At 51.7% G+C, this 25,697-nt stretch overlaps 7 protein-coding genes across 7 annotated transcripts; all 7 read left to right on the top strand.

Annotated features, from left to right (window-relative positions):
• The first annotated feature begins 332 nt into the window (after positions 1–332).
• On the top strand, positions 333–2,696 carry EDD37DRAFT_574062 (4-coumarate-CoA ligase, variant). Its single transcript, XM_062814378.1, has 3 exons — positions 333–745; positions 789–1,916; positions 1,962–2,696. The coding sequence occupies exons 1-3, from the start codon at positions 470–472 to the stop codon at positions 2,295–2,297; spliced, it is 1,740 nt and encodes a 579-aa protein (XP_062672619.1). The 5' UTR covers positions 333–469; the 3' UTR covers positions 2,298–2,696.
• Positions 2,697–6,385: 3,689 nt separating this feature from the next.
• Positions 6,386–8,459, top strand: EDD37DRAFT_226751 (cell wall integrity and stress response component). The gene is made up of 4 exons (XM_062810483.1): positions 6,386–6,879; positions 6,929–7,416; positions 7,526–8,197; positions 8,245–8,459. The coding sequence occupies exons 1-4, from the start codon at positions 6,738–6,740 to the stop codon at positions 8,260–8,262; spliced, it is 1,320 nt and encodes a 439-aa protein (XP_062672618.1). The 5' UTR covers positions 6,386–6,737; the 3' UTR covers positions 8,263–8,459.
• A 764-nt stretch (positions 8,460–9,223) lies between these two features.
• EDD37DRAFT_620435 (uncharacterized protein) lies at positions 9,224–12,258 on the top strand. The gene is made up of 2 exons (XM_062815922.1): positions 9,224–11,484; positions 11,537–12,258. The coding sequence occupies exons 1-2, from the start codon at positions 9,673–9,675 to the stop codon at positions 11,789–11,791; spliced, it is 2,067 nt and encodes a 688-aa protein (XP_062672617.1). The 5' UTR covers positions 9,224–9,672; the 3' UTR covers positions 11,792–12,258.
• EDD37DRAFT_620433 (acetylornithine deacetylase/succinyldiaminopimelate desuccinylase-like deacylase) lies at positions 12,259–14,023 on the top strand. The gene has a single exon (XM_062815921.1). It carries the CDS (start codon positions 12,496–12,498, stop codon positions 13,822–13,824), a length of 1,329 nt encoding a protein of 442 aa, XP_062672616.1. The 5' UTR covers positions 12,259–12,495; the 3' UTR covers positions 13,825–14,023.
• A 3-nt stretch (positions 14,024–14,026) lies between these two features.
• Positions 14,027–15,541, top strand: EDD37DRAFT_226694 (Endonuclease/exonuclease/phosphatase). The gene has a single exon (XM_062810482.1). The coding sequence runs from the start codon at positions 14,228–14,230 to the stop codon at positions 15,500–15,502; it is 1,275 nt and encodes a 424-aa protein (XP_062672615.1). The 5' UTR covers positions 14,027–14,227; the 3' UTR covers positions 15,503–15,541.
• A 3,413-nt stretch (positions 15,542–18,954) lies between these two features.
• On the top strand, positions 18,955–20,633 carry EDD37DRAFT_226674 (major facilitator superfamily domain-containing protein). Its single transcript, XM_062810481.1, has 2 exons — positions 18,955–19,424; positions 19,476–20,633. Exons 1-2 carry the CDS (start codon positions 19,039–19,041, stop codon positions 20,545–20,547), a joined length of 1,458 nt encoding a protein of 485 aa, XP_062672614.1. The 5' UTR covers positions 18,955–19,038; the 3' UTR covers positions 20,548–20,633.
• EDD37DRAFT_226670 (uncharacterized protein) lies at positions 20,634–23,911 on the top strand. The gene has a single exon (XM_062810480.1). It carries the CDS (start codon positions 20,719–20,721, stop codon positions 23,887–23,889), a length of 3,171 nt encoding a protein of 1,056 aa, XP_062672613.1. The 5' UTR covers positions 20,634–20,718; the 3' UTR covers positions 23,890–23,911.
• Positions 23,912–25,697: the final 1,786 nt, after the last annotated feature.

The following is a 25,697-nucleotide window of genomic DNA, read 5'->3' as shown; positions in this document are numbered from 1 at the left end:
GCGTCTGTGCTGTATGAGGGTTGTACTTCGGCCATTGAAGCCCTGTCTCATCTATCCTGAAAGATGCCCATCCATCGTAAAGGTGAGACTATGGCGGCGGGGAATTCTGCGAAGAAGCGCGTCGCATATCACTGCTGCCCAGAGCCAGTCCGAACGAAAGAGCCTGGCGTAGGATGGACCAGTTGTTCCGGGGATCAGATTCCATGGGATCAAATTCCATGGTTCACCCCCTCCCCCCCCATCCCACTGGGGTACCCGCAACAGCTATGACACCGAAGAGCGACCTTACCTCAGACGTGTCAGAATATATTACCTCGGCAATTCCCCATGCAGATCAGCCTGCGCGATTCAGCGTCCACCGGACCTTTAGGTGATTTCTACGCTCTTTTTCTCTCCTGTGATGAATCGTCTTTGTTGCACTACTATTGGGGATTTTCAAGTTTAGTTTCTAGACCTCTCTACCGCAACCATGGTGTTCACTCCCGTACCATGGGCACCGAAACTCCCGGAGATCCCAGATACGGTACCTATCTGCGATTTCATGCTTGATGAGAAGCATGGCCGACATCCTTTATCGAAATCCTGGGACCCTTACACCTGCGGTCTGACCGGCAGAAGCATCACAGCCATAGAGCAGAAAGAAAGTGTGGACAAGTTGGCACGCGCATTAGCCAAAGAGTTTGGCTGGGGTGTCAATGAGGGCACCGAGTATGATAAAGTGGTCGGCGTTTTTGCGCTGAATACAGTACGTTGGCCATGACTGTCTCGATCTGTTCTGACAGTATTAGATTGATATCATGACCCTGTCGTGGGCAATTCACAGGATCAATGGCGTGTCCTCACCCGCAAACGCTGCTTACAATGCCGATGAGCTCAGACATCAGCTTACCAACTCTGGGTCCAAAGTTCTCTTCACGGTTATGCCCCTACTGCAGATCGCCCTAGAAGCCGCCGAGAAATCCAAAATTCCCAAAGACCGGATATATATCTGTGAGATGCCGAATGATCCTCCAATACCAAAAGGATTCCAGACTCTGGGCCAGTTGATCAAACAAGGCGAATCATTACCCGAACTCGAGCCCATTAAATGGAGCAAAGGTCAGGGAGCGAGACAGACAGCATTCTTGTGCTATTCCAGTGGCACGTCTGGTCTCCCCAAAGGTGTCATGATCAGCCATCGGAACGTGATCGCAAACACGGTCCAGATCTCTGAATGGGAGAAACATGGCCGGGATGCTATTGAGCCTGGCTATCAAGACGTGGCATTGGGTCTGCTGCCTTTTTCGCATATCTACGGGTTGATTGTGATCTGTCATTGCTCGACTTACCGTGGCGACAAGGTCATTGTTCTCCCCAAATTCGAAATACAACAATACCTCACCGCGATCCAGAAGTACAAGATCAAGGCCCTGTATATTGTACCGCCGATCATTATCAACATGGTCAAGCACCAGCAGGCGCTGCAAAAGTACGACCTGTCTAGCGTGAGAATCATCTTCACCGGAGCCGCACCGCTTGGTCAGGAGACCGCGGAAGACCTGGCGAAGCAGTACCCAACGTGGAAGATCCGACAAGGTTATGGTCTGACCGAGACGTGTACAGTGGTATGTTCGACGTCGCCTACGGATATCTGGTTTGGATCGTCGGGCTGTCTAATCCCGGGGATGGAGGCTAAGATAATGAGCATCGAAGGCAATGAGATCACGGGTTACAACCAGCGGGGCGAGCTGCTGGTCAAATCGCCGAGTGTTGTTCTCGGGTATCTGAAGAATGAGAAAGCGACAAACGAGACGTTTGTCGACATGCCCGAAGGAAGGTTCATGCGCACCGGAGACGAGGTCGAGATTCGTGTCTCACCCAAAGGCAATGAGCACGTGTGGGTGGTTGACCGGATAAAGGAGCTAATCAAAGTCAAGGTAAGTCGCGTGGATTGTGTGATAGACCAAAGCTGACGACTCCAGGGTCTGCAAGTTGCACCCGCAGAGCTGGAAGCCTGCTTACTCAATCATCCTGCTGTGGCTGATTGCGCAGTTATACCCGTACCCGACGAGCGGGCCGGTGAAGTGCCCAAGGCTTTCGTCGTCAAGGCCAATTCCGTAGGACTAGAAGAGAGCGACGCGATGACCAAACGCAGCATTGCCAAGCACGTCGAGAAGGAAAAGACCCGGCACAAATGGCTTGCTGGAGGTGTTGAGTTCATCGACGTGATTCCCAAGAGTGCTTCGGGCAAGATCCTGAGACGGCTGCTGAGGGACAAGGAGAGGGAGGCGCGCAAAAAGGCAGGCGCTAAGTTGTAGATATTCTGGTGTTAGCGTGGAGCATTTATGACCGAGACATCTATGCTGGCTAGATTCCATATACAAGACAATGGCTGGAGCACTGGACAAGGGTTGGAAAGGACGCTCGTTGCACATCCCATCGACAGGATGTGGCACGTGTCGAGCATTTGGTAAGGCTCGCGTATATCACTGGGCCCTAGATCCGAGGTCTACGAGGCAACGAAGCTTTTCTGTTGCACGTTCCTCTTCCTGCTGCTGATCAGGCATCGGTTCAGATGACCGCGAATATCGGTATGACAGCCATCATATCTCCGCAAGATGCATACCGTCACTGCTTGTGATTGTTATGGCCATAAGACGGCACCCGCGCCCATCAGATGAGATATGCATAAAGATGGAGAACCATGAGATTGAAGTATGGAGCAGCAATCTAAAGCAAAGGAGGCTGAGCAGTAGTTTTAAGTAGAACTGAAACTGGGGGCACGTGAGCCATGACGTCTGTTTTGGGACGATCAAACAAAGATCCGCGTCTGGACACATTGGACGTTGACAACCTCGCTTCCTACAGATTGGAACTTGTGCTCGGTCTGAAACATCAAGTCGCCTTGAGATATTAAACACGTCAAAGTGGTCACAGTCTTGAAGGATTGGAACATTGCGACTTGAAGGGAGGAAGCCGAACGCATTTTGTTCGGCATTGGGTCCTTTTTGGAAGTTATGGCTTGAGGTTATGATTTGCCCAATCAACCCGATGGAGGATGGGTACTTCAAAGTTCAATATGGTCTCATATCAGATGGCGTCTTTCATCTCCCTTACCGGAGCCACCCGTGGCTGTCCGGTGCTTCCATGCCCGCAAAGTTGACATATGCAGACGGTAGCGTCTCACCTTGCCTTATTACAGGACTCCGGGCAGTGAGCAACTCGGCCTGCGAAGTCGCGACTTACCTGATACATACAGCGCGTATAATGTGACCGCCACAAATCACTTCTGTCAGAAAATTGTTTCGCCCAAGCTTCGTGAGTCGTTCGTTTTTGGTCGATCAGGCAGCGATGCATGGATCAATTTGGCCTTCGACCTTTGTGGAAGGTGGCTGGCGCCACCATGGTGGTGTGGTTCGTGAATCCATCTCACGGCTATCTACCGGATCCTACTTTTCTCGAAGACAGCACTCCTACCATGCTTTTGGGCTCGGATTGGGCTCATCTGTGCAAGACGGCGGTGTGTCACAAGATGACGATAAAGGTAAGCAATCAAGACCTCATGACCTGCAAAGTAACTTTTCGAGTACTTACAAAAGATAACAGTGACAAGCCAACAATCATGATTCTGACCGCTGCGACCAATGAAGTTGGATTTATACAAACTCCGACCGCCGAGACGATTTCACTATCGGCACACCAACAATCTAGACTTGGGCAGGTGCATACACCTACGTATGCACGTCAAGATGCACCGCCTTGCATACTCGGGTTAAACCTTGATCCTGCTCCCTAGGTGCATTAGTACTATCTGATGGTAATCATGCGGCGAAATCCTTTCACATGTGCAGACCTCGTTCTGGGAGGTGCTGATCTAGGGTGGTCGTGGCAACGAGAGAAAGCTTTGCCAACCAGGATAAGCCTGGATGAATGTCTGACCTCGCTGGCTTTCAGCAGCCAGGCTGCAGAAGGAGTAGGGCGAGATCACCACTTCCCCGCACATTGCGGGAAGAAATGTGCATTGCATTCGATCCACGATTTTGCTCAGTGCATGCCACGAGTACCTCCAACTGTTCTGTAGCGACGGCAACTGACAAACCGTCACAGGGTTGGTTCAAGACTTGAGACCAAGCATGGTTGACCAGGTCGATGCGACGCGATAACCCTGTCAAGCTGACCCTGCGTGACGTGTGGCGACAAGCATGAAGGCAGGCAGAACGTACCAGCGCAATACTGCAGACCAGCTACATTCGATATACTCCTTACGTTCGTACAGTTGCCACTGAATTCGTTCGTGATGTCCTTTGTAACTCCTTTCGGAGGTTGTACCAGGCAAACACGTGGGGTCGCGGTGAACATCGCCTGTTCCACATGCTCATGGCGTGTAACGGGAAGACATATAGCAACAGATGGCGGTGAGATAAGTTATCGTGGGTGATGGCAAGGATGACCTCCCTATGAATGCTGTAGCGAGATTTGAAGGGACCATAAAATAGTCAGCGAGATTATCGCCAAATCTCTTTGCGGCAACATCACACTAACTAGTTGTGATACTGCAGGCGCCACTTCGGAAAAGGCGTGCATGATGCAGCATGCAATCCATGTTCCGTACCAAGCAAATTATAAGATACTGTCACGGACAAAAATCCCATCCAACAAAAGGCATGTTCCAACATACAGCAATCAGTATCATCGCCGTACAGACTATGCGCAATAGGTGTTCACGGACGTTGATATCTTCTGGGACTGTGTCGCGCTATCCCAGACCAGCGGAAACTTATCGGTGCCGCAATTCCACAATGCTTTACAATGGACACGTAGGCATATGTGGATCTCGGGTTCAGTTGTACAACGGTTTGCCAGTCATGACGCCTTCAAGATCTGATAAGTCACCCTCACTCGAGAAGATGAAGGGATAAAGAGATCTGCTTGACGGCTGTCTGAACAATACGATCGACAAGCCTTGCATATCGACCAGATGGTAGCTGACCTCAGCAGGAGTCACTCTGGCATTTGCAGAATCGAAGCATCATTACCATCAAATTGTACGAGGTGTACTGCCACGTCTACACCACTTTTTGCCACAGCGAGCACAGACATTTTGAGTACCTCGCTTCGACATTAAGCGGGGATCTGGGCTCACAGGAGGGTTTGTGTTGACGGCCATGTTCCCGCAATATTGACAACCCTGCCGGCCAGGTTGTTTTGCGAGATGTGCCAGTTGCCAAACCATTCAAAAGATAACCTTGAGCAAGGGACACCGACACAAATGAGGTGCCGAGCAACGAAGAGGAAGCTTTTTCCGCGTACGGAGCAAGATCTTGACTTTCTCATGCAGTCGACGGGTAATGGACCAGAGTACATGAGGATTGAGGGTACAAAAGGTATAATCTTCTCGGGAGATACTCTGAATTTGACAAGACGGTGGACATCCGGCGGCAGATGACTACTGTGTAAGTTAGTAATCTGATGCAGGTATTTTATTTTCCCGCTTGGTGTTTTTGCTCCGGGAAGGGCGACTAGCCGAGTTAAAGGGTTTTAGGTGTGCCAACTTGGCAGCGCAGGTGCCAGGTACAAGCTCCCAGGTGGGATTGACATGGAGATGGAGGAGCCAATGGCGACCACGGCGAGGTCACCATATTGAGGGTCCGCTAGTGACATGCAATCGGGACAATTAAGTCATTTTTTGTACAGGGTTTCAAACCATCATGATCACGGCTTTTCACCTACGGAGACCAGTGGCAGCCAGTCAATCATGCACCCGTGGCTCCCGCCCGCTACAAGACAGCCACAGAGACGGCCAACCCCTCCGGATACACTGATACAGAAGAGCTCACCTGCAGTTGATTGGCATCTCTGTCTCTCACCATGCCGCGCGCATCAACAAAGTACATTGTAAGGGAGGTGTACCAAGGCACTGTAGCTGTAATATCCAAGTCCATTTCATTATTAACAGGAAGGATGCCTGCATCTCATGTCCTCATCTTGACTCGTTGCATCCCCTCCCAAAAACTTGTTGATCGTTGATCCTTCCCAACAAGGTCGTGCCGCCATTTCCAGGGACCCTGGTCCCGGTCCCTCCACTGAATCGCTACCCGAGTCCACTAGACTAGGTCAGTAGCTGTATTATTCAACCCGCTCTTGTCTTTTTCAGTCGCTTTTCCACCACCATAACCACCACCACTCCTTCCTCCGCTATCACGCCGGGCAATACCACCACCGCCTGCGCCTTCAAGCTTGCTCTCTCTCATTCACCAGCTTGACCAGTATCCAACACCACAAGCAGTATTTGCAGAACTTGTACTCGTACACAATTCTTATGGCCAAATAGACACACATACACCTCTTAAGGTCTTTTCTGTGTTCCATATACTTGTCGTCCTCTCACAACATTCACGATCACCGTGTCGATTGTCGCGCCTGCATCCAGTTACGACTGTCTGGTCGCTTCGAACACAAGTCGCCTCTCGCTCTCAGCTCGAACTCATCTTGTGAGCAAACACAAACCTGCATCAGTAGCCTCTTTGTTGAGTCTGCTGTTGTCACGCAAAAATTCACTTGCTGTCGTGCTCGCTCTCTTCTGCCGACATCACACCGACCAAGCTTCAATGCAGTAGCAGCCCGCCGAGGGAACATCTTCTCAAGTGCTGTCTGGTCTGACTTGAATCTTCCAAAGCTGGGAAAGAAGAGGATACCAATGAGGAATTAATACTTGGGACACTCTATTGCCGCCGGCAGGACAAGGACCAACCGCCAAAATGCTCGCAAGAGTACTTCCGGGCACTTACTGGGCCATTCTTTTGGTTTACCTCGCCTCAATAGCGTCGATTGTTAAGAGCACACATGGACTGGATATCTCTTACTGCTCACCGGAAAACAATGCTGGCTCTTATCCCAGTTGTGAGTTCTCAAATTATCGCTTGCTACTCAGCCACTGACTTGACTGCAGACTACAGCTTGTACATGTCCAATGGACTATGTCAGGACCATTGCCAAGGATCCTATGCATTCGCAGTGATTGAAGGCTACTATTGCTGGTGTTCCAACTACATTCCGGCGGACCAGGAAAGCACATACAATTGCGACCAGCAGTGTCCAGGTTATGGCTCCGAATGGTGCGGTAATACTGATGCTGGCTTGTACGCATATTTCCTTTTGAGCGCAGGAACTCCTCTCGGTACCTCTGGAACGGCCGCCAGCACCGCCGCCGCTGCCACGACCACTTCTTCGTCGGTTAGTACCTCTCGCGCTGTGCCTGGATCTTCCTACTCCCAGACCACGTCCAACGTTCCGACAACATTCTCTTCCTCGTCCCTTTCTTCAGTGGCCACAGTTGGATCTTCTGGATCTTCTCAGAGTTCCTACGAGGCTAGTTCTGTTACTCCCGGGTCATCAAGCGCTGTCTTGACCACCTCCCCAAGCTCCACTAGCTTCATTGTATGAAGACCCGTCTTTCTTATTGCCCCATCTTGTCCCCCTGGCGGGTCATGTTTCTTCTGAGACTCCTTCACCATCTCACAGGATTGTTTGGCTAACCGAGCTTCAGACTCCGTCGACAACATCCACGTCAACCACGTCACCCACGTCAACTTACATCGCCCCCACGACATCGTCCGACCCGACGACCAGCGCGGCCCCCACTACGAGTGTTACACCTAGCCCTACCACTACGGCGACCCCGACCGAAGTTTACACCAGCGTTATGACCGTGACTGGTGAAATTCGGACCGTTGTGGTAACTCCAACAGCATCGTCTGATGCCACTTTGGGTCAATCCGCTACTGGCGGCGGCGGGGTCAGCACAGGAAAAGTTGTTGGTATTGTCCTGGGCTCCGCACTGGGCGTAGGCGCTCTCATAGGAGTGGGAGTATGGATGTGGTTCCGACGGCGGCACAGGAAGATTGCCGAACAAACCGGACCTGAGACGTCCTTCGTTCCTCGGACTGGTGACGCCTCCCCTTCGAACAATATTCCTTCACGACAAGTTAGTCAGTTGTCATCATCAGGACTGCTTGGAAGCAAGATTCCGCGCATCAATACTGCGGGGATGCCACCAGGCAACGACCCGCGGAGCGCCGATACAACTTCTAGTGGCTTTGATCGACGAAGTCTGGCCACCGACCAGAGATTGAACCCATACGCCCTCTATATCCATGACGAAAGCCGTCTGAGCAACGTGTCTCTTCAGGATAACACCGATTACTCCCGCCAATTACGGGTTTGTTGATCTCACTTTTTATATGAAGGTCGCTGACTGTTCTCTAGGTGGCTAATCCCGATTGATCTTGATCCCCTCGAATTCATGTCGATCCTGAACGGATCACACACTTCGCTGATCTTTAATCGTGCTCGAGAATCGTGGGCATAAAGACAGCTCATGAGCGAAAACATTGTCAGAAGGCCTTCTACACCAATGGATCTGAGGAATAGTTGTTGTTCACGATTCTCAGATTCACAACCGGATCCGGCACGGAAGCAGAGTCTTCCTTGTTTTGTCGGAATGATTTTATGATGATGAGAGGGCCTTTTCTTTTCATTCAGCAACACTTGAAATATCCACCTTTCCCTATGGCAGTGGGGAGTATCCGGGCGGGCGGGAATTGTACATTTAGGCATATCACAAAGGAGGCTTGCATTGCCACAGGGTGAAGGCAAATTTTGTCGTTCGTTACGAACATGGCGTTGGGCATACACGGTTACCAGGCGGACAGGCGCAACAAAAGTTCCGGTATTGAACAGGATGGGCACGTCAATAGCGGCCACATTGCGACAGAGGGAAACGAGATAATGAAACATGACCGAGTCACTCTGTATAGGACTGGGTACGGACGCAACTTTTCAGCGATCCTCTCAGGATCAAAGACATACTGGGGATGACTTATATAGACAAAGAGAAAATGCGTACCCCCCTTGATGCTTGACAGAATGTCCTTTCAAAGAGCGAACTCCTTGTGTGTTGATACCTTTTAAAAAGGCGGGTGCATTTCAACATGGTCAAGGCTGTGGTCACTTGATGACAGTTTACCAGGAACCGAGTTTGGGCTCCCTAGACACTTTGGCCCTCGGGTGCTGCCGTAGCCCGCCTGAAGGAAATGATGGCACGGCCAACGAGGCCCGAGCGGGCACATGCTTTGGGGCTCTCCATCTTTTGCACAGCGGTCACTCACTCACCTGAGGCGATATGAGGTCGAAACTAACTGCAAGGTCTTTCTCACAGTGCTGCCTCCTCTGCTGTCCATTTACTCTGTATCATGCAGTACGAACAGCAAAGAACCCTCCCAATGATGTACTATCATGACTCTTCTGTCTGTTGAACTGGGGGAACCATTGGGTTCGCGTGATGCAGAGCGACGTCACACGTGGTGGACATGTCTAAAAGTCCAAGTTTGAGGCCCAACTCCCTCGCCTCTGCCACCAGCTGCGTTTGTTGCATTCCCCACCTGGGCTTCCTCACCTCACCACCTCGTAATTAATTGACATCCCTCCTTCATTTTCAAAACCATTTGCTTTCTCCTTCTACATCCTTACAGCCGACTCTACTGTTTTGTTTCGTGCTTTCCAGCGTCTGGCTGCGTCTGCGTCTATCTCGCTGTTTATTCGTCAATCCTCTTTGCAGTCCTTGCTGTTCGGAGTATCTCCCACCTTGTAAACTCGTACAAGGTCATCTGAAACACACCAGAGTGGTTGCCTGCCATGGCAGGCCGCAGATACGTCGACGATATATCCATTGACCGCTACGACGACCGTCAGGATTATGGTGCAAGAGGTGGTCGTCGGGTATATGAAGAGCGTTATGTGGATGAAGAGATAGATTACCGTCGTCCTGCCCCAGTACGTGAACGGGAAAGGGAACGGGAGCGAGAGGTGATCATCCGAGATGAAGTCCGCGATAGACCAAGGTCGCCTCCAGCATTTTTACGAGAGGACTATGGCCGAACCACGGCCGGCCCAGTGGTACTTCGAGCACGAGAGCGAGAAGAGTTTGACTATGTACCTCGACCTCGTAGGCGATCTCCCTCTCCTGAGCCAGAAAGACGGGTTGAAAAGGAGGAGATCATAATAAGAGGCAGGGAAGAGTCAGAGTCTCGACCCCCACCTCGCAGAAGGGAGAGAGATCGAGAGGTCGATCGAGAGGAGATCATTATCCGCCGGGACGAAAGAGAAGTGGACAGACGACCACCACCTCCTCCAGCCCCTCGTGAACGAGAGCGCGAGCGAGAGGAAATTATCATTCGGAGGGATGAAAGAGACCGTGATGTACGACCTCCCGCTGCATTAAATACCTCCCGGGAAGAGATCATCATTCGACGTGACGAGGATGATCGACGATCACGTTTCGACGGAGACTATGATCGGGACGATGTCATTTCGAGGAGAGGGGATTACGTGAGACGTCCGGGTAGAGGTGAAATCGAGAGAGACGAAATCATCATTCGTCGTGAAGAACAGAATCTGGAGCCTCGGCGTGGATACGACGATTACGCCTTAACTCGCCCCAAATCACATGAACGGGCCAGATCTCGAGCCCGACGATCCAGCAGTGCCGGTTCTGGCCAAGAAATCATCATCCGACAAGAAGAACGAGAAGGTCGGGGAGGAATTCGCGACAAACAAGAGATCATCATCCGGCGCAACTCTCGCTCACGATCTCCCAGCTCGATGACTTCAGCACCGGCACCTCCACCTGCCGCTGAACCGCTGGTCGTCAATGCTCCCACCATCCATCAGGAAGTCATCACCCATCATCGCCACATTGATCACGGTTACGAGCTAGCGATCCCTTCGAGACCTCGTCCCATCTCCCGTCCACCGTCACCACCAAGCCCACCGTTGCCTCCGCCAGCTCCTCGTGCTCGCTCAGAAGAACGGATTGAAATCGACAGAACACAAACGAGGAATGGCCGGACCGAGAATGAGAGAATCGTTATTGACCGCAACGAGGGAGCAAGAAGCGTCGCTCCTTACTCTCCGCCACCACCACGAGACCCATATTACGACCCTCCACCACCTCCTCGAGACCAGTACCGAGGCTATGATCGAGATGTCCAGGAAGAAGCTGAATACTACAACCAACGTGCCATGGAACGGGCTTACGTCGGAGAGGGTTACAGAGGTGCTGTGAAAGATTGGGCGATGGTGGATGTTCCTCCAGGCACAAATCGCGTCCGCATGGACGGTGCTGGTGGTGGCGCCCAAGAAATCACCTGGCAGAGATACAATGGTGTCCGCAGAAGCAAGTTTATGCCCGAAGGAGCTGATGATGGTTATAACAACGAAATTGGCAGACCTGCACCATTACCGGCGCCTGCCCCACTGCCAGTCCCAGCACCTGTTCCGGCAGGGAACGGGGATATTGGACGACGATACGGGCGTATGCCGGATCCTAAGGACGGCTTGTGGACTGAGATTACCAAGGACCTGGTTGTCAAGGAAGCCATTCAAGAGATGGGTTATGAGTATGAGGAGACTGAAGATTTCTACTATATCATTGCCTATCTGCGCTATGTAAGTCCCCATCATGAAATATGCTTTTCAAATCCGCTCACACAACGATCAGGAAGACGTTGCTCGTCTCGTCGGTCTGTCTGAAGACATACGCAAAGACCGCAAGAAGCGCATCAAGGAGATGGATTGGGAGAGCCGAGTTGTACCTCCTCCTGCCATTGAGGACGTGCAACGTCCACTGATGATCGAGCCACCCCAACCACCTCGTTCTCGTCAAGAATGGGATCGAGAAGAAGAGCGCTATATTGAGCGTGAAGTTGTCTACAGAGGAGGTCGTCCTCCACCACCTGTGAACTGGAGACGTTGAGCATGATCATGCCGGTCAACTTTCAGCGCAGTAACGATACACAAAACGACACGAATTTCCTTTTATCCATTTTCGAAGATCGAGAACGATATACCGCATGCCATTTACATTCCACGAAATGACGAAACACCATGACAGACACGAACAGAATGCATTTGTCCTTCTCGGCTGCATTTCAGCAAGCGTAGGATCATTTTTGGATGGATCCGTATTTCCGTTGATGACTGTCATGTGGAAACGATGCATGTGTCAGCTTGTTTAAGCATGAGGTATGATTTTCGACAGCCTTGCTTGGTTTTGTGCAGTGCGGATTTTACAAGGTCATGATTTGAGGACATGATGAGACAGCCTTTTGCAGACCCTAGATATTGATGTTTTGTGGACTAAAAGCATTTGATACGTTCAAGATAGCACAACTGTTTTCCGAATGACCTCTTTTGATGCTTGACATGCGAATACTAGCATCTGAGTTGACTCATGAGTCAATATTGGTGCGATGGCGACTTTGCCGCTCATATCCGTTGTCCATTCAGGTAATTGACTGCCGTTTGATCTATCAGGTGGATCTGCTCGCCGATCCTTCGTAGCGGATTATCCTGAGAGACACAAGATGTGAGTCAGGATGAGCACGTAGCTTGTTGTTCCCAGGACCGTCTCTACAGCTGCTTCTACTTCGTGTGAGGTGCGACGGGTCGGCCGTGACCATGGACAAGCAAGCCTTTCTCGACCTCATCGAGGCCGATCGCTCTGAACACATCGCCCTGTTGCAGAAGTTCATACAAGCGCCATCGCCCAATCCACCAGGCGACACAGCCGATGCAGCCACCGTGCTGAGCGACTACCTGGCCCAACAAGGCGTGCCCGTTGAAGTCATCGCACCACAAGGTCCTAGCAAGCCGAATCTTGTGAGTGATTTCTTATGTGGATCTGGCTCTACCACTTCCACAAGGTCAAATGGAGCATCCCAGCAAGGGCGGCGCATCGTGATGAACGGACATATCGATGTGTTCCCCGTCGATACATCACAGTCGGACAAATGGTCTCACGGCGGACCCTGGTCAGGCCACAACGACGGCACACATATCTACGGTCGTGGGGGCGTGGACATGAAAGCAGGCACGTTGGCCAGCACGATCGCCTACAGTTACTTATATCGGCGCCGGGATCGCCTTGGAAAGCAAGGAAGCGTTGCACTCACACTAGTCAGCGACGAAGAGACAGGCGGGAAGTTTGGCAGTCGATGGCTGCTTGAACACGATCCCGATCGATGGTCAGGCGATGTCATGATCAACGCGGAGCCAGGAGGTCTGCAATCCATTCGGTTCGGCGAGAAGGGGACATTGCGCATCACATTTACGGTCATAACGAAAGGCGTGCATGGCGCATACACGCACTTGAGTGAGGGCGCGAACCGGGTCGCTTCGCGCCTGGTTCAGAAACTGTTACAGATCGAAACGGACATCACGCCTGACTTGGACCCGTCGATCGTCGAGCACATGCGCAGTCCCGAGGTGCGCAAAGTCGTCGACGAGATCATGGGTCCCGGCGCGGCGGACATAGTGTTGAAACCCACCGTCAACATCGGGACCATGCACGGCGGGATCAAAGTCAATATGATTCCTGACCGATGCGTCGTCGAGGCAGATATACGATTACCCATTGGCTTGACGAAGGATGTTGTCCTGAAGTACATTGACGACAAGGTGCTGGATGGGTTTCCTCAGGGCCAGGTGAGCTACCAGGTTCAAAAGGCGGCGAGTAATCCGCCTAGCCACTGCCCCGTGGACCACGATATGGTGGGGGTGTTGGCTGGCGCCGCGGAAAAGGTCACGGGAAGGAAACCGCTTGCTATACCATCTCTCGGTGCGACTGATACCAAGTTCTGGAGATACCGTGGCGTGCCGGCTTATGTGTTTGGGGTGAGTCCAGAAACTATGGCTGCAGGCGTGGACGAGAGAGTGAGTATTGACGAGTTTCTGGCTGTCGTGAAGACACATGCGCTTGCTGTGTGGGAGTACCTTGGTGGGAAGTAGGGGCGGCAAAGACCTAGAAGGATGAGACGATGAAGGTATCCTGAGGGAAGCTGGTGTACGGAGTAGAAAAGGTCGTGGACTCGTGGATCTTAAAACAGCAGGAGATTGACAGGTCAGCTCGAGCCTTGGCAAGCTAGGCCGAAAAGTGACGTCTGTTGATAACAACGGCATCATTCCCCAGATCTAGATATAACGTATGATGTCAAGTTGCAGTAGACCAGTAGATCAGGTACATGAATGTTCACCTGGCGCGGCCTTTGCATCGATTACACCCAAAGAACTTGTGAACTTACGCCGAACGGGCCGGCTCGCGAACGGCTTGCTGTATCTGTGACTACCGTCCATCATCAACACAACCGGCACCGCATTTGGACTACCAGAAGTCAACGACGTTCTCCATACAATGGCTCTCAATCTATATCTTTTGACTTTCAACTGCGGGCGCAACGTCGTTCAACCTGATGTGTTCGCCCCTTATCTGTTCGACGCTTTAGATTCAGGCTCCTCCTCCCCAGAATTTCTGGTGTTGTGCCTCCAGGAGGTCGCACCCATTGGCTATTCATTCCTTGGTGGTTCATTCTTGACGCCTTATTTCAACGCCTTCCGCCATGCTGTTAAGCTCGCGTCCAAAGATCACAGCTACGTCAACGTCTTCACCAGGAACGTGGGTCTTACCGCGTTGATGGTCTTCGCCAGGGACGACGTCGCAGATAACGTCACTTGGCTTCAAATGGCCGGGGTCGGACTGGGGGTCAGTGAGATGGGCAACAAAGGCGCCGTCGGTGTCAGGCTGGGTTATAAACCATCAGACTCCGAGGAGATGCAATTGACCTTCGTTTCAGCGCACTTGGCGCCAATGGAAGACGGCCTCGACCGGCGGAACGAGGACTACAAGAACATTGTGCGACGCCTAGTGTTCGTGCCGGATCCGAGTCGGAAACCCGTTGCTCGAGACGAAGAAGATGAAGACGCGCCGTTGTTGCAAGGACAGATTCCAGCACACAACACCTCTGAGAGCGGCATATACTACAATCATTCGCACCTTTTCTTTGCTGGTGATCTCAATTACCGAACGTCACTACTCCGGCCATCACCTCAAGATGTGGAGGAACGGTTTCCTCAACCCACGAAGAACAGGGACGACCCTAAGAACTATCACAATCTCCTCGCCGAGGACCAACTCACAGAGCAGGTGAAGGCCGGGAAAAGTCTGCACGGTCTCACCGAGGCACCTATCGACTTTCCTCCTACCTATAAGTACCACACGGATGAGAGCAAACCGGTGACACTGGATGGGGGAGATCAGGAGTGGCAGTGGGCACCTCATCGCTGGCCTAGCTGGTGCGATCGGATTTTCTTCTGGGACCAAGGTGATGTTGAGGTCAAGCCGCAGAAATACACGTGTCTACCATTATTTGCGACCTCGGACCATCGGCCAGTGGTATTGGCAGCCTCAGTGCCATTGAAACCAGTAGCAGCTTCAGAGCAGGCTGACAGAGCGCCATTCCAGATCGATTCTACTTGGAAAAGTCGACGTGCGCAGGCGCGGAGGAAAGAGTTGGTGGTTGGTTTGGGGGCTTACCTAGCTCTGACGAGAGAAGGAAATGCCTTGCTGATTGCTACTGTGATTGGTGCTGTTGGAGGTTGGCTGATTATCAGATCGATGCTCATGGCATGAGACGGCAGGATCATCGGAGTTGAGGCCATAGGGGATTGGAACACCGGGATTTGGGAATTCAAGGTTCACTTCGGTGACTAAGGAAGCAAGTTGAGGCAATGTCCTTGGAACGGAAACTCGGCGTATTGCTGCAGGTGGAAGGGTGATGCGGCATGTTCCATCGCTTCCATGCACCTTCTAGTGGCATGAGAGGCCCTTCGTTGCGAGACCTGCCCTGACGATCCGTGATCTTCGTCCCACGTCCGCAACACAAGTCCGGTTTGATGCATCTGCCCGATGTCCTTTGCGAGGTGCTTACACGATTGACAAATCGTGCGATAGGTTGTGCACGACTCGGCACGGGGAACAGACTTGTCAGCAACTGTGCCCCAGGAGACCGGCCGAGGCGTGGCTGACAAGCCTTCACGCTCCATTCAGGAACTTATTAATCTGCCTTGGCCCGTCTTGCGCCACTGCAAGCACTGCAAGAAGAGACTGAGGCTTGCATTGCCTGAGAAATAAGTCGAGCAGGCTGGCCAGACCTTCTGGTGGAGGGCCTGGGCCTGAATAGACCACCTCACGCCTCATCCTCCAGCTGGCCTGCACAAGCGTTTGAAGTCAACCTTAAGCATTAGCCGGTGCTTAAATAAGAACAGGACACCATAGCCGAACAGAAAGGTATCTTGCTTTTGTTCTCTGTGCCACGAGGTTGATTTCGCAACAAGTCAAAACACAAATCTCTCTCTCAGACATGGGGCGTCGTGGTGTAAAATTGCGGGATCCGTGTGAGGACAACAGGGCGTACAGCGCCATAGGACCAGGACACTGGACCCTTCGCCGAAATAATGGCTAGTGCGCCGTTGCGCCGTTCTGCCGGAGAGGGACTGCTGCGCGTGACTGATCAGAATACGGCTTACACTTTTCATGTACGTGTACGAAGATGGAAAGTCCAACGCCGCAGAGTTCCGTACCAGCGAGGCATAAAAGGCATTGGTTAGGCAACCAGAGGTCGGGAGCAGAAGTGTCGTAGAATGAATGCAGCCTTGCTGCAAGTTGGACTAAAGAAAGGTCAACAATGGTGGTGCCTGAGATCTTGTTACCTGTGGTACTGCGAGCCTCGGTGACAGGCAGAAGTAAGACGGTGGGCTGATACGAGTACAGTACTGCATGCATATACCGACTATGTGCGGCCGCGTGTTGTTTGCGCGTTACATTAACCAACAAGCCTATCCGGAGTACGAGTGATGGACGGACGGAAAGAAAAGTTTTCCGGTGACAGGGTCCAAATCATATTTTTGTTAGGGAAAATCCACTGTCATTTGAGGCTTTAGGCATTCCATTCGTGCCTATTCGGTGCTCAGCCCTTGTCGAAACCCTTGCCGCGGCATGCTTTGCATGGGGTTTCCAAGTGTCCACAGGGCCCAAGCCCCGGTAAGTGTTCTGACACCCACTTGACAGAGCCATGCCGTTACGATCCGTAGCCATGATTACGATCGCACTGATCAATACTACTCAATGGCACTCCCGTTCAGAACCGCATTTCTATGTTTCCCATGTCCTATATCCCGTGTGTGTCCCCTTTTCTTCGAAACCTTCTTCCTTTCTCTATATATTCAAAGGGTCTCATATCAAGTCTGGATTCTGTGTAAACACATCGCTGAACTCTCTCCACGATCTGATCTGGTTCAACACTACCGCGACGATCAATCCAGCCTTACTCTCGCGACGGACACAGCCATTCGTCTAGCAACAGCGATCTTCAAATCGTCATAAAGGAACGAATCGGACACGTTCTTCGCCTTTACGGAAATCGAGAGAATCTCGCCTCTTAGCAGACATTGCACATCACTCCCGTCATGTTCTCTTGTACCAACCAGCCTCGAGGCTGCCGTGGAAGATGCGACCAAGCTGGTGGTAGATGTCCAGAGTGCAGAGTATGTCTTTGCCTCCCTGTCCATCGTATTGACTACCTCTCTGTGACTCCAGACTCTAACACTACTCTCTCATTAGATGTACAACTTCCGCAACACACCGAGCAGACCCTTTCGCTCTGTTCTCTCACAATCGCCCAACTTCCGGTCAGGGTCGCGAAATACGTCATTTGAGGCAGACGTCACCATGCCGTTGAGCCCTGCATACGCGACAAGATAGCACCCTGCAAACTACTCCCACCAACTCTCCAACAGGCAACAGCCGCCCAATTCAACCACTCATCTCCTCTTTTGGCCGGCAATTCACCAGACTCGCTTGACTGGCGAATGGACCCCGAACGAAATGCACACGATTCCTACGACATTTGACGAACTCTTGATTTGATTGGCGAATATTCTTGCAGCACTATCCCACCCTTACTTTTCAACTCTCACCGCACTTCTGTTTCTGCGGCTTCGCGTCATCGCAATTTTGTATCATGATGTTATCGGGAATTTCAGCGACGGCGCCTGGTGAAATATGACAGTCTTTGTTTCGACCAGACCGACTCCGTATAACATCATCGGAGCGGTATTCTGCATCTCAACAAAACCGAAACACCCGCAGGTGTTCTCGAGTTGAGATCATCGGCTGGGGGTTTCAGACTCTGGCCTACTCAACATTTGCGTCTGGATGATAGATGAAAAGTTAATGACGACACGGTACACGGGGTTTGCTGCGGAGTTTTCGATGTCTTTTGGAGCAACAAGCGAGCTTGGAAGGCATACAGGCGGCAGTTGAGCCTTATGGATCATGCATGTATCACTATTGCTTGTATTGCTGGATCGCTGTAGTTTTAGTCTTCTATTACTCGTACAAGTCATTCCGATAGTGGATGTGACCTGGAAAAAGTCAGTAGACACATGAAAAGATCCAAAAACTTGCCAAATCTGTTTCTATCTGCACCTTTCGCGTACCTGAGAAGAAGTGACCTTGGGCCAAATGGCCGAACGGCAACCTGAGACCCATTCCACGGACTTTGATCGCAGATGCAGACTGGAAGCAAGCCACCTGGAGAATAATAATGGTGAAACAAATTGATGGCCGGACAAATCCGCCTTCACGTTTCCCCAAACTCCTGCGGTCGCGTTTTCCGGATGATCTGATCGTCGATCTCTCCAGTCTCCACCATCATCGAGTTCCTGTCAACCTGCTGACTTCCTTACACATCCCGCTTCTTCACTCCACAACATCAGGCTGATCGAAGATCCAGGAACCGTTCGAGCTAACGACGCCCCCTCCCGGCATGCAATCCTGCCGTTGCTTTTGGCTTCTCCCAGTAGACTTTGCAGTCTTCCACTCTTCTATTGCTGGATGCAACACCAGACTTGCCGCTCGTTCCACGGACACTTGGTCCGGGAAAAGGGGCAAGGCTGTAAGCAATCAAGATCGTGGACCTCAAGATCCTGCTGCCTAGGTCATCACGTGGAGACTACGCTGGCATGCAACCCCGAAAGCCTTGTTGTTGCCTAATTACCACTTCAGATTCTGCAGCGCGACAAGAGTTGACCGCTGCAGTTGCTCCAAGAATGCCGTGACCTGCCTTCGCCGCACTTTGCGGCTTCTTTGAAGAGTCTCAATGAGAGATGGGAGGTGTGACATCTGGCATGTTCATGAAGATCTACCAAGAGACGGGCCTGGAGTCATGGATAACATCGCCGACAGATGTCAAACTACTGACTCTCCAGCGATCTGTCCGCTTGTTCGCATATGGAGGCTCCACCATCACTCTTGCTTTGTTTCTATCTCATCTGAACGTCAGCGATCAGCGGATTGGTCTGTTCATGACGCTTACACTCCTGGGCGATGTAGCCATCAGTCTTGTCTTAACTGTCGTGGCAGACAGGATCGGCAGGAGGCGCATGTTAGCATTCGGGGCCCTGATGATGGCTGCCAGTGGCATCATTTTCGCATTGTTCAGTAATTACTGGATCCTGGTGCTGGCAAGCGTTCTCGGTGTCATCAGTCCTAGGTATACTTCACCTAGGGGTACATCTTGCTTCATGAGGCTGACAGATTTCAGTGGCAACGAGATCGGTCCGTTTAAAGCGATTGAGGAGTCCACCATCTCGCACCTGATACCGACATCCGAAAGGAGCAATGTGTTGACCTGGTACATCATCGCAGGGCTTACTGGTACCGCATCCGGGACCATCATTTTTGGCTGGCTCGTGCAGCTGTTGCAGGTTAATCATTCGTGGTCGCCACTCGAGTCGTATCGCGTCGTGTTCTGGGTGTATGCCGCCTTCGGCCTTACGAAATGCTTGCTTGTCCTTTTACTGAGCGGCAGGTGTGAGCCTGCTGCAGACCGGAGTATTTCAGCTGCGCCTGTAAGCGAGGCCTCACCGCTCCTCCAACAGCAAGGTGAGAATGAACGACTGGCTCCCAAAGATGACCTTGTCAACCCATCGTCGAGACCTTGGCTACCGACTCTGTCCCAAGAGACCCGAGCCCTGGTGGTCAAATTGTGTTTCCTGTTTGGCCTCGACAGTCTTGCATCTGGTCTAGCTCCCGTGACGTGGATGACCTACTATTTCAATCACAAATATGGACTTTCCGAGGGCCATCTAGGGACCTTGTTCTTCGTTGCCGCTGTCTTATCTGCGGCATCTAATCTGGTCGCACCCGCACTGGCGCGCCGTTTGGGCCTCATTAAGACAATGGTCTTTACCCATATTCCAGCCTCACTTGCTCTTGCTGCAATTCCCGTTCCAAACAATGTTGCACTTGCTACCACATTTCTCCTCTTTCGTGCAAGCACCAACAGCATGGATCAGGCACCACGGCAAGCATTCCTTGCGGCCGCTGTGCAGGCGTCCGAACGCACGGCTGTGATGGGAATCGTTAATGTCGTCAAAACACTCAGCCAAAGTGCTGGCCCCTTCGTCACAGGGGTCTTTGCCTATCGACAATTATTTGGTCTCGCATTCATCATCGCGGGTGCGTTGAAAATTGTATACGACATTCTTATGCTGGTAATGTTTCTGGGCTATCAGACTGTGGAGGAGCGGGCCCAGCAACATGTCGAGTGTGAAGATGGAGCAGAGTCAGCAAACCAAGAGGAAGTCGCGGCTGGCGACGCTGAAGTCTTGTGATTGTTCAATTATGGGAGGTGCTTTGCAGCTTCCACGTCCAGCGTACCTTCCCGTCACTTTCACCTCTTGCGCTGTCGTCCTTCTTCCCTCATACCACATATCCTGACTCACTCGCATCATCGCAGTATGGTATTCTCCTCCTGAGCAAGCCAGTTTTGGATATATGTCGTTATGAGTAAGAATGTCGGCAGCGGTATGGCTCGGTACGATTACAAAGACACCCACTCAGCCTGGAACCGAGCACTGCATCCCGATCGACCCAAAAGATACGCAAACCAAAGCCCAGAAGGTCGTTCCGCCAGGTCAAATCCATCGGCAGTCGCTCGGAAACCCGCAGTGTTGAAAGCACAAGACCAGAAGGATGCCGAACTGGCCGCGAAACGAGCCATGACAGACTCCTCTCAGTCGGCCGATTCCACGCATTTGCAGTATGAAGAGGTCCCATGTCTGCCGACAGCAAGAAGATACAAGGCAGTAGGCTACGGGCTATCGAACAAGACGTTAAGAGATGTGACACCCTCCCAAATACCACGACCGTCCAGTCGCCACAGCATGAGGCCTGACACCCATTATCTCAAGGATGCCGCTGTGCTAGATCTCGAATCTGCAACCGAGTCATATGGTGCCTTACCTTCGTCGTACAGAAAGTTAAGGAAGGCCAAGTCCATGTTCTCACCACGATCTCACGGCATGGTGAGCCACCAGAGTCAGTGGCGGAGCTCTCGGGCCACTGAGCGATCTCTCCGAAGTGTGACCAGTTCAGCTATGCTCCCAAGCAACAACCTCCGGGTTCGCATCAAGCGATCTCTGACCTTCTTTCGTCCGAAGAGTAGCCTGGCGGCACAGACAAAGGTTGATTATGATTGGGGTGGACGGGAAGAGGCGGTGCAGATGGCGCGGGCACAATTTCTGGATGGTATGGAACAACAAAGACTGCAAAACAGAGCAACCAGCCCTGCCAAGTTCGCGTTGAAGCTGCAACATAAGTCTACAGACGACCATCTCAAAACAAGCCACGGGCAGGACTTGGCTCAATCAAGATCGGGGGCAAGCGATGTACTCGAGTCGCCAGAGACACGGTCTGCGAAAAGGTCTTTCTCGACGTCTCTCCGTCATCGCTTTCGAAAGGTGTTGGGAAGATCCTTTACCAGCAAAGACAAAATACCTCCTCAACAGCTGGATGCCAGAAAGAGCCATCTGTGGGATCTCGGGGACGAGAGCGATGCGGCGAACGCGTTTGACACTTATCTGGTCGAGAATGAGGCTCAAATGGTGCCGCACAATGTTTACCACCCTGAGCCGTCCGACCACCAAGATGCCCTAGAGGACTTGGACAAATTCTCCCAGACCCTGCAGCCAGCTGCAAGCCGGGAAAGCCTACATTCTAATTCGCGATCACGGGTAACTAGCTGGACAAACTCTACCAACACCGGTTCGATCAGTCTCCGCTCCGGGCCGATTGAGCGAAATCGTTTATCCATCATCAAGGAGGATGGTGCTCCTTATCAGCCTTCTTCCTCAGCTGGTCGGCATATCGGCGGCGTTGATGTATTCAGGGAGCCGTTGCAATCCACGTGGAACGACGGACGTGTCCTCCCGCCTATAGACAGCCAGCGTGTGTATTCGGCTTTGATCAAGCGGATAAATCAAGAAGAGGCCGAAGCTGAAAGGACTCGAGCTGCACTGGAAGCGATCAACCAGAGCAATGCAAATACCGCTGAAGAAGTCGTCAACATCCAGCCAACCATTCGAGCAGTTCACAGTGATTCCTCTTTAGCTTCAAGGGTTACCGTGGCGCCTGATGAGCAGCACCGGGAATTCAGCGTTGGTTCGTGCGTCAGGCACCCAGGAAACAAATTGGAAAGCCATCAGCAACATGACGGCAGCGTCTTGAAGCAACAAGATCAACTGGCGATGCAGGAGTCACAGTCAAGCTTCTTTCCATTTTCGAGCGAGAAGAATCCTGGGGCTCCCAGTCCATTTAAAAGGTTCTTAGAAGAGAGGGGACACCGCGGACGCAGCAATACCTACATTGACTCGAACATTGGGAATGATAGTGTCGTTGTGCGTCGGATCCCAAGCGATTCCATTGTGAATCGTCCACGCTATGGAATGAGCAGCGAGAGCATTTACTCACAAACGACTAATGGCGGCTTCAACGAACAGTACAGAAACCCTATCGGCAGTTCTGAGGACCTCGGGTGGGCTCAGCAGACAGCGTCTGAGACTACCGGAATGGCCACAATTATCTCTGGACGATACTCCCAATCAAGGTCAGACAGTGATCCACCATCAACGGTAAGACGCCAAGCTTCAAGCTCCGAATGGAATCCTTGGTCAGACACCTTGACAGCGATAAGGGTTGGAGATGCAGACAAGTCCTCCAATCGAATGCAGGAGCAGGCACCGGTCAACCTCGACATAGGCTCACACAACGCTCAGGCAGAGAACCAAGAAGATCTCGTGGTGTTGAGGAACGCCAGTGACATCAGCAGTCAGTTGCCTCTTGTAGACGTGAAGACGGTCCCAAGCGGCAATCCGTCAAAGCCGGCGCGTACCATCAACGTTCGGAAGAGCAGGAGAGTATTGTTTGATTCGGGGAGTGCGGATGCTCTGGACTGTATCCCGGACGAAGCTGAAGATCATTGCAAAGGAAAAAGCGGTCTCAGAAAGATGAGCCCAAGTAACATCGGCAAAATCCTGAGGGTCAAGAAAAGCCAGATGCTAAACAAACAAGATCATCGCGGCAAGGAAAACATACCCACAGACAACGATGGCTCTTCACTTATTACCACACCTGGGAGTTCACAGCTACAATTCCGAAGTGGGAATACCGCTGGCCGGCTGAGAAAAAAGGCCAGTGAAAGAGCTTTCGGCAGCCAAAATGGTTCCACGTCAACACCCAGAAGCGCACCGCCATCGAATGCGACCACGCCGAGCAGGTTCGGGGACAGTCCCAGCCAAAAGGCCAAAGATTGTCTTGTGTCTCGGTTAAGTCGACCTTTCAATATGGATGTCCCACTAGAGAATCGACCGTTTGACAGTATGTTTCTGGGCAAAAGGACTCAGGGATTTCCGGATACCATTGGAAATTCTCGTTTAAGTGTTGCTCAGCAAGTTCCAAACCTTTCAAAGGATACGCTCACTCAGGATGGCTATAAACCGAATGTGGCGGAGCCGACAATACCCAGGGCGGCTTCACCAGCAGTGGGCCGAAGTGCGTCTAGAGTGCTGGGGATGCTCACAAGTAAGAGGATGGTCAGCAATTTTCTGAGGAGTCGTAGAGGTGAGAGAAGTACCAGTCAACAGAGCTTGACTGGTGGCAGCCCGGCATTCTTGTGAGCCCGTGTATTATGACTGGATCACGACGTAGGACCAGTTGATCCTATTGACATGTATGATTTTGGACGCACGGCCCGTTGCAGAAACCAACCATTGGGGGTTCTGTAGCGCTCATAGGGAGGCCGTCGTTTTTAGTCAAGCATGATAATGGGTTATGGGATAGAAGAATCACATAGCAATACGACATATGCATTGCACAAGTAATGGAAAGCATGATTCAGCGAGTACAAGACCAGAACACCTCAATATCACAGTACCACGGCCGAGTTGCAACAAACGAGTGGATGACTAAGGAAGCTGTCAAGCTGAGACGGTTGAAACGGTGGAAAGGTACTTTTGACACGTCTACAACGTCGTTTACTCTTCCAACCCTTTTGCACGTCGTTGGAGTCTTGAAGACAGCATTTGACGCATCCTGTCTAAGATCCACTTGTCGTCTCGTATGTGATGGCCATAAAAGCAAGGCGTTAGACGTCCGGACTGCGTCTGCCCAGAGTCAGGACGGTGACCACCAAACACATGGCAATGGTGAGTTTCAATCATTGGTCGGGCTTTGCAGTACAAAATCTTCCTCTCATGTTGCTCTTCCCTCACTTCGTTGTCTGCCGGCTACCGGTGATGCAGACAGGGAGCATTGGGTGCTTCCATTAAATCTACTACGACGTTTTTCATACAATACCCCATCACTACAGCAAACCAGTACAACCATGCTCTGGCTCTCTCGTCGATCCTCACCACGGTCGATCTCGGTTGATTTACCCACGCCGTTGAACCATGACTTGCACGACTTTTCGCCGCCTTGCAGCCTGAGAACGAAGTAACAAATCGCGGCAGAAGCGACCCACCATTCCGCCTTCCTGAGCCGATCAATGTCAACAACAACATACAACCTCGTCACAGTCTCTCCTCAACCTGTGTTTCTGCACTCGATGCTGTGACAATGCTGTTCTTATTCGATTATATACCACTACATCTCCTCCGGCACCTCATCTTTCTCCATACCGCGGAATTTTACTTCATTACCTCCTGCTGCGCATCTTTGGCCGGGCATTGACAGGCGACACCTCAATCGACACAATCCACCCTGATCTGCGGTCAAGAGTCACAAGGCAGCGATTGATTCCCGAACCAAACACGACCTTTCTTGTCCACGATGGCATCCTACCCCCCATCCCGCTCGAAATACCGTTTTGGTAGCAAGATCTACAGGTCCAAACACCTCCTCTCCGAACTCGCTTCGTCCTCGTGGTCACCCGCCCACCAGATATCGTCGTTGCCTCCGTTCCCGCGGGTCGACTTCATGCTTATACCGATCGACTGGGAACAATTTCAACGCCAATTCGACACCATTGCTTTCCACTTGCCACAAGTGGTCGGGTATCGTTGGTTGAACATGGAGCACAACTCGTGGATGAGCATGTGCTGCGAGTGTGAACTCCCTTTATATACCTCGTCCTCCCCTCCTGATCTCTTCTTTTTTTCTTTCCCCAGGTACGTGTTCCCCCTTACTTTGTGCTACTGATCGCTTGTTAGATACGGCTTACTGTGCACAGATTACTACATATTCAAGCTGCTCGGTAAGTGATATTGACTTGACGTACCTCATTGTCATTGTTCTCGTTGTTGCTATGGGTTTCCTCCAGGAAGAGATTGTTGCAAGAGTAGAACACAAGCCTTTCCCTGCAAAAGAGCTGGAATCCTATGCACAAGGCCTCACTTGCCCTCATTCTCACAATACACGCTCACTGTTACGTCTGCAATGGCAACCTCCCGTTGACCATCGTGGCTGTATCCTGCCCTTGTCCCTT

This window comes from Exophiala viscosa, assembly GCF_022695815.1.
Source record: "Exophiala viscosa unplaced genomic scaffold EDD37scaffold_2, whole genome shotgun sequence".
NCBI classification, from domain to species: domain Eukaryota; kingdom Fungi; phylum Ascomycota; class Eurotiomycetes; order Chaetothyriales; family Herpotrichiellaceae; genus Exophiala; species Exophiala viscosa.
Note: the sequence above shows the minus strand (reverse complement) of the source record. Positions and strands in the feature narration are given on the sequence as shown.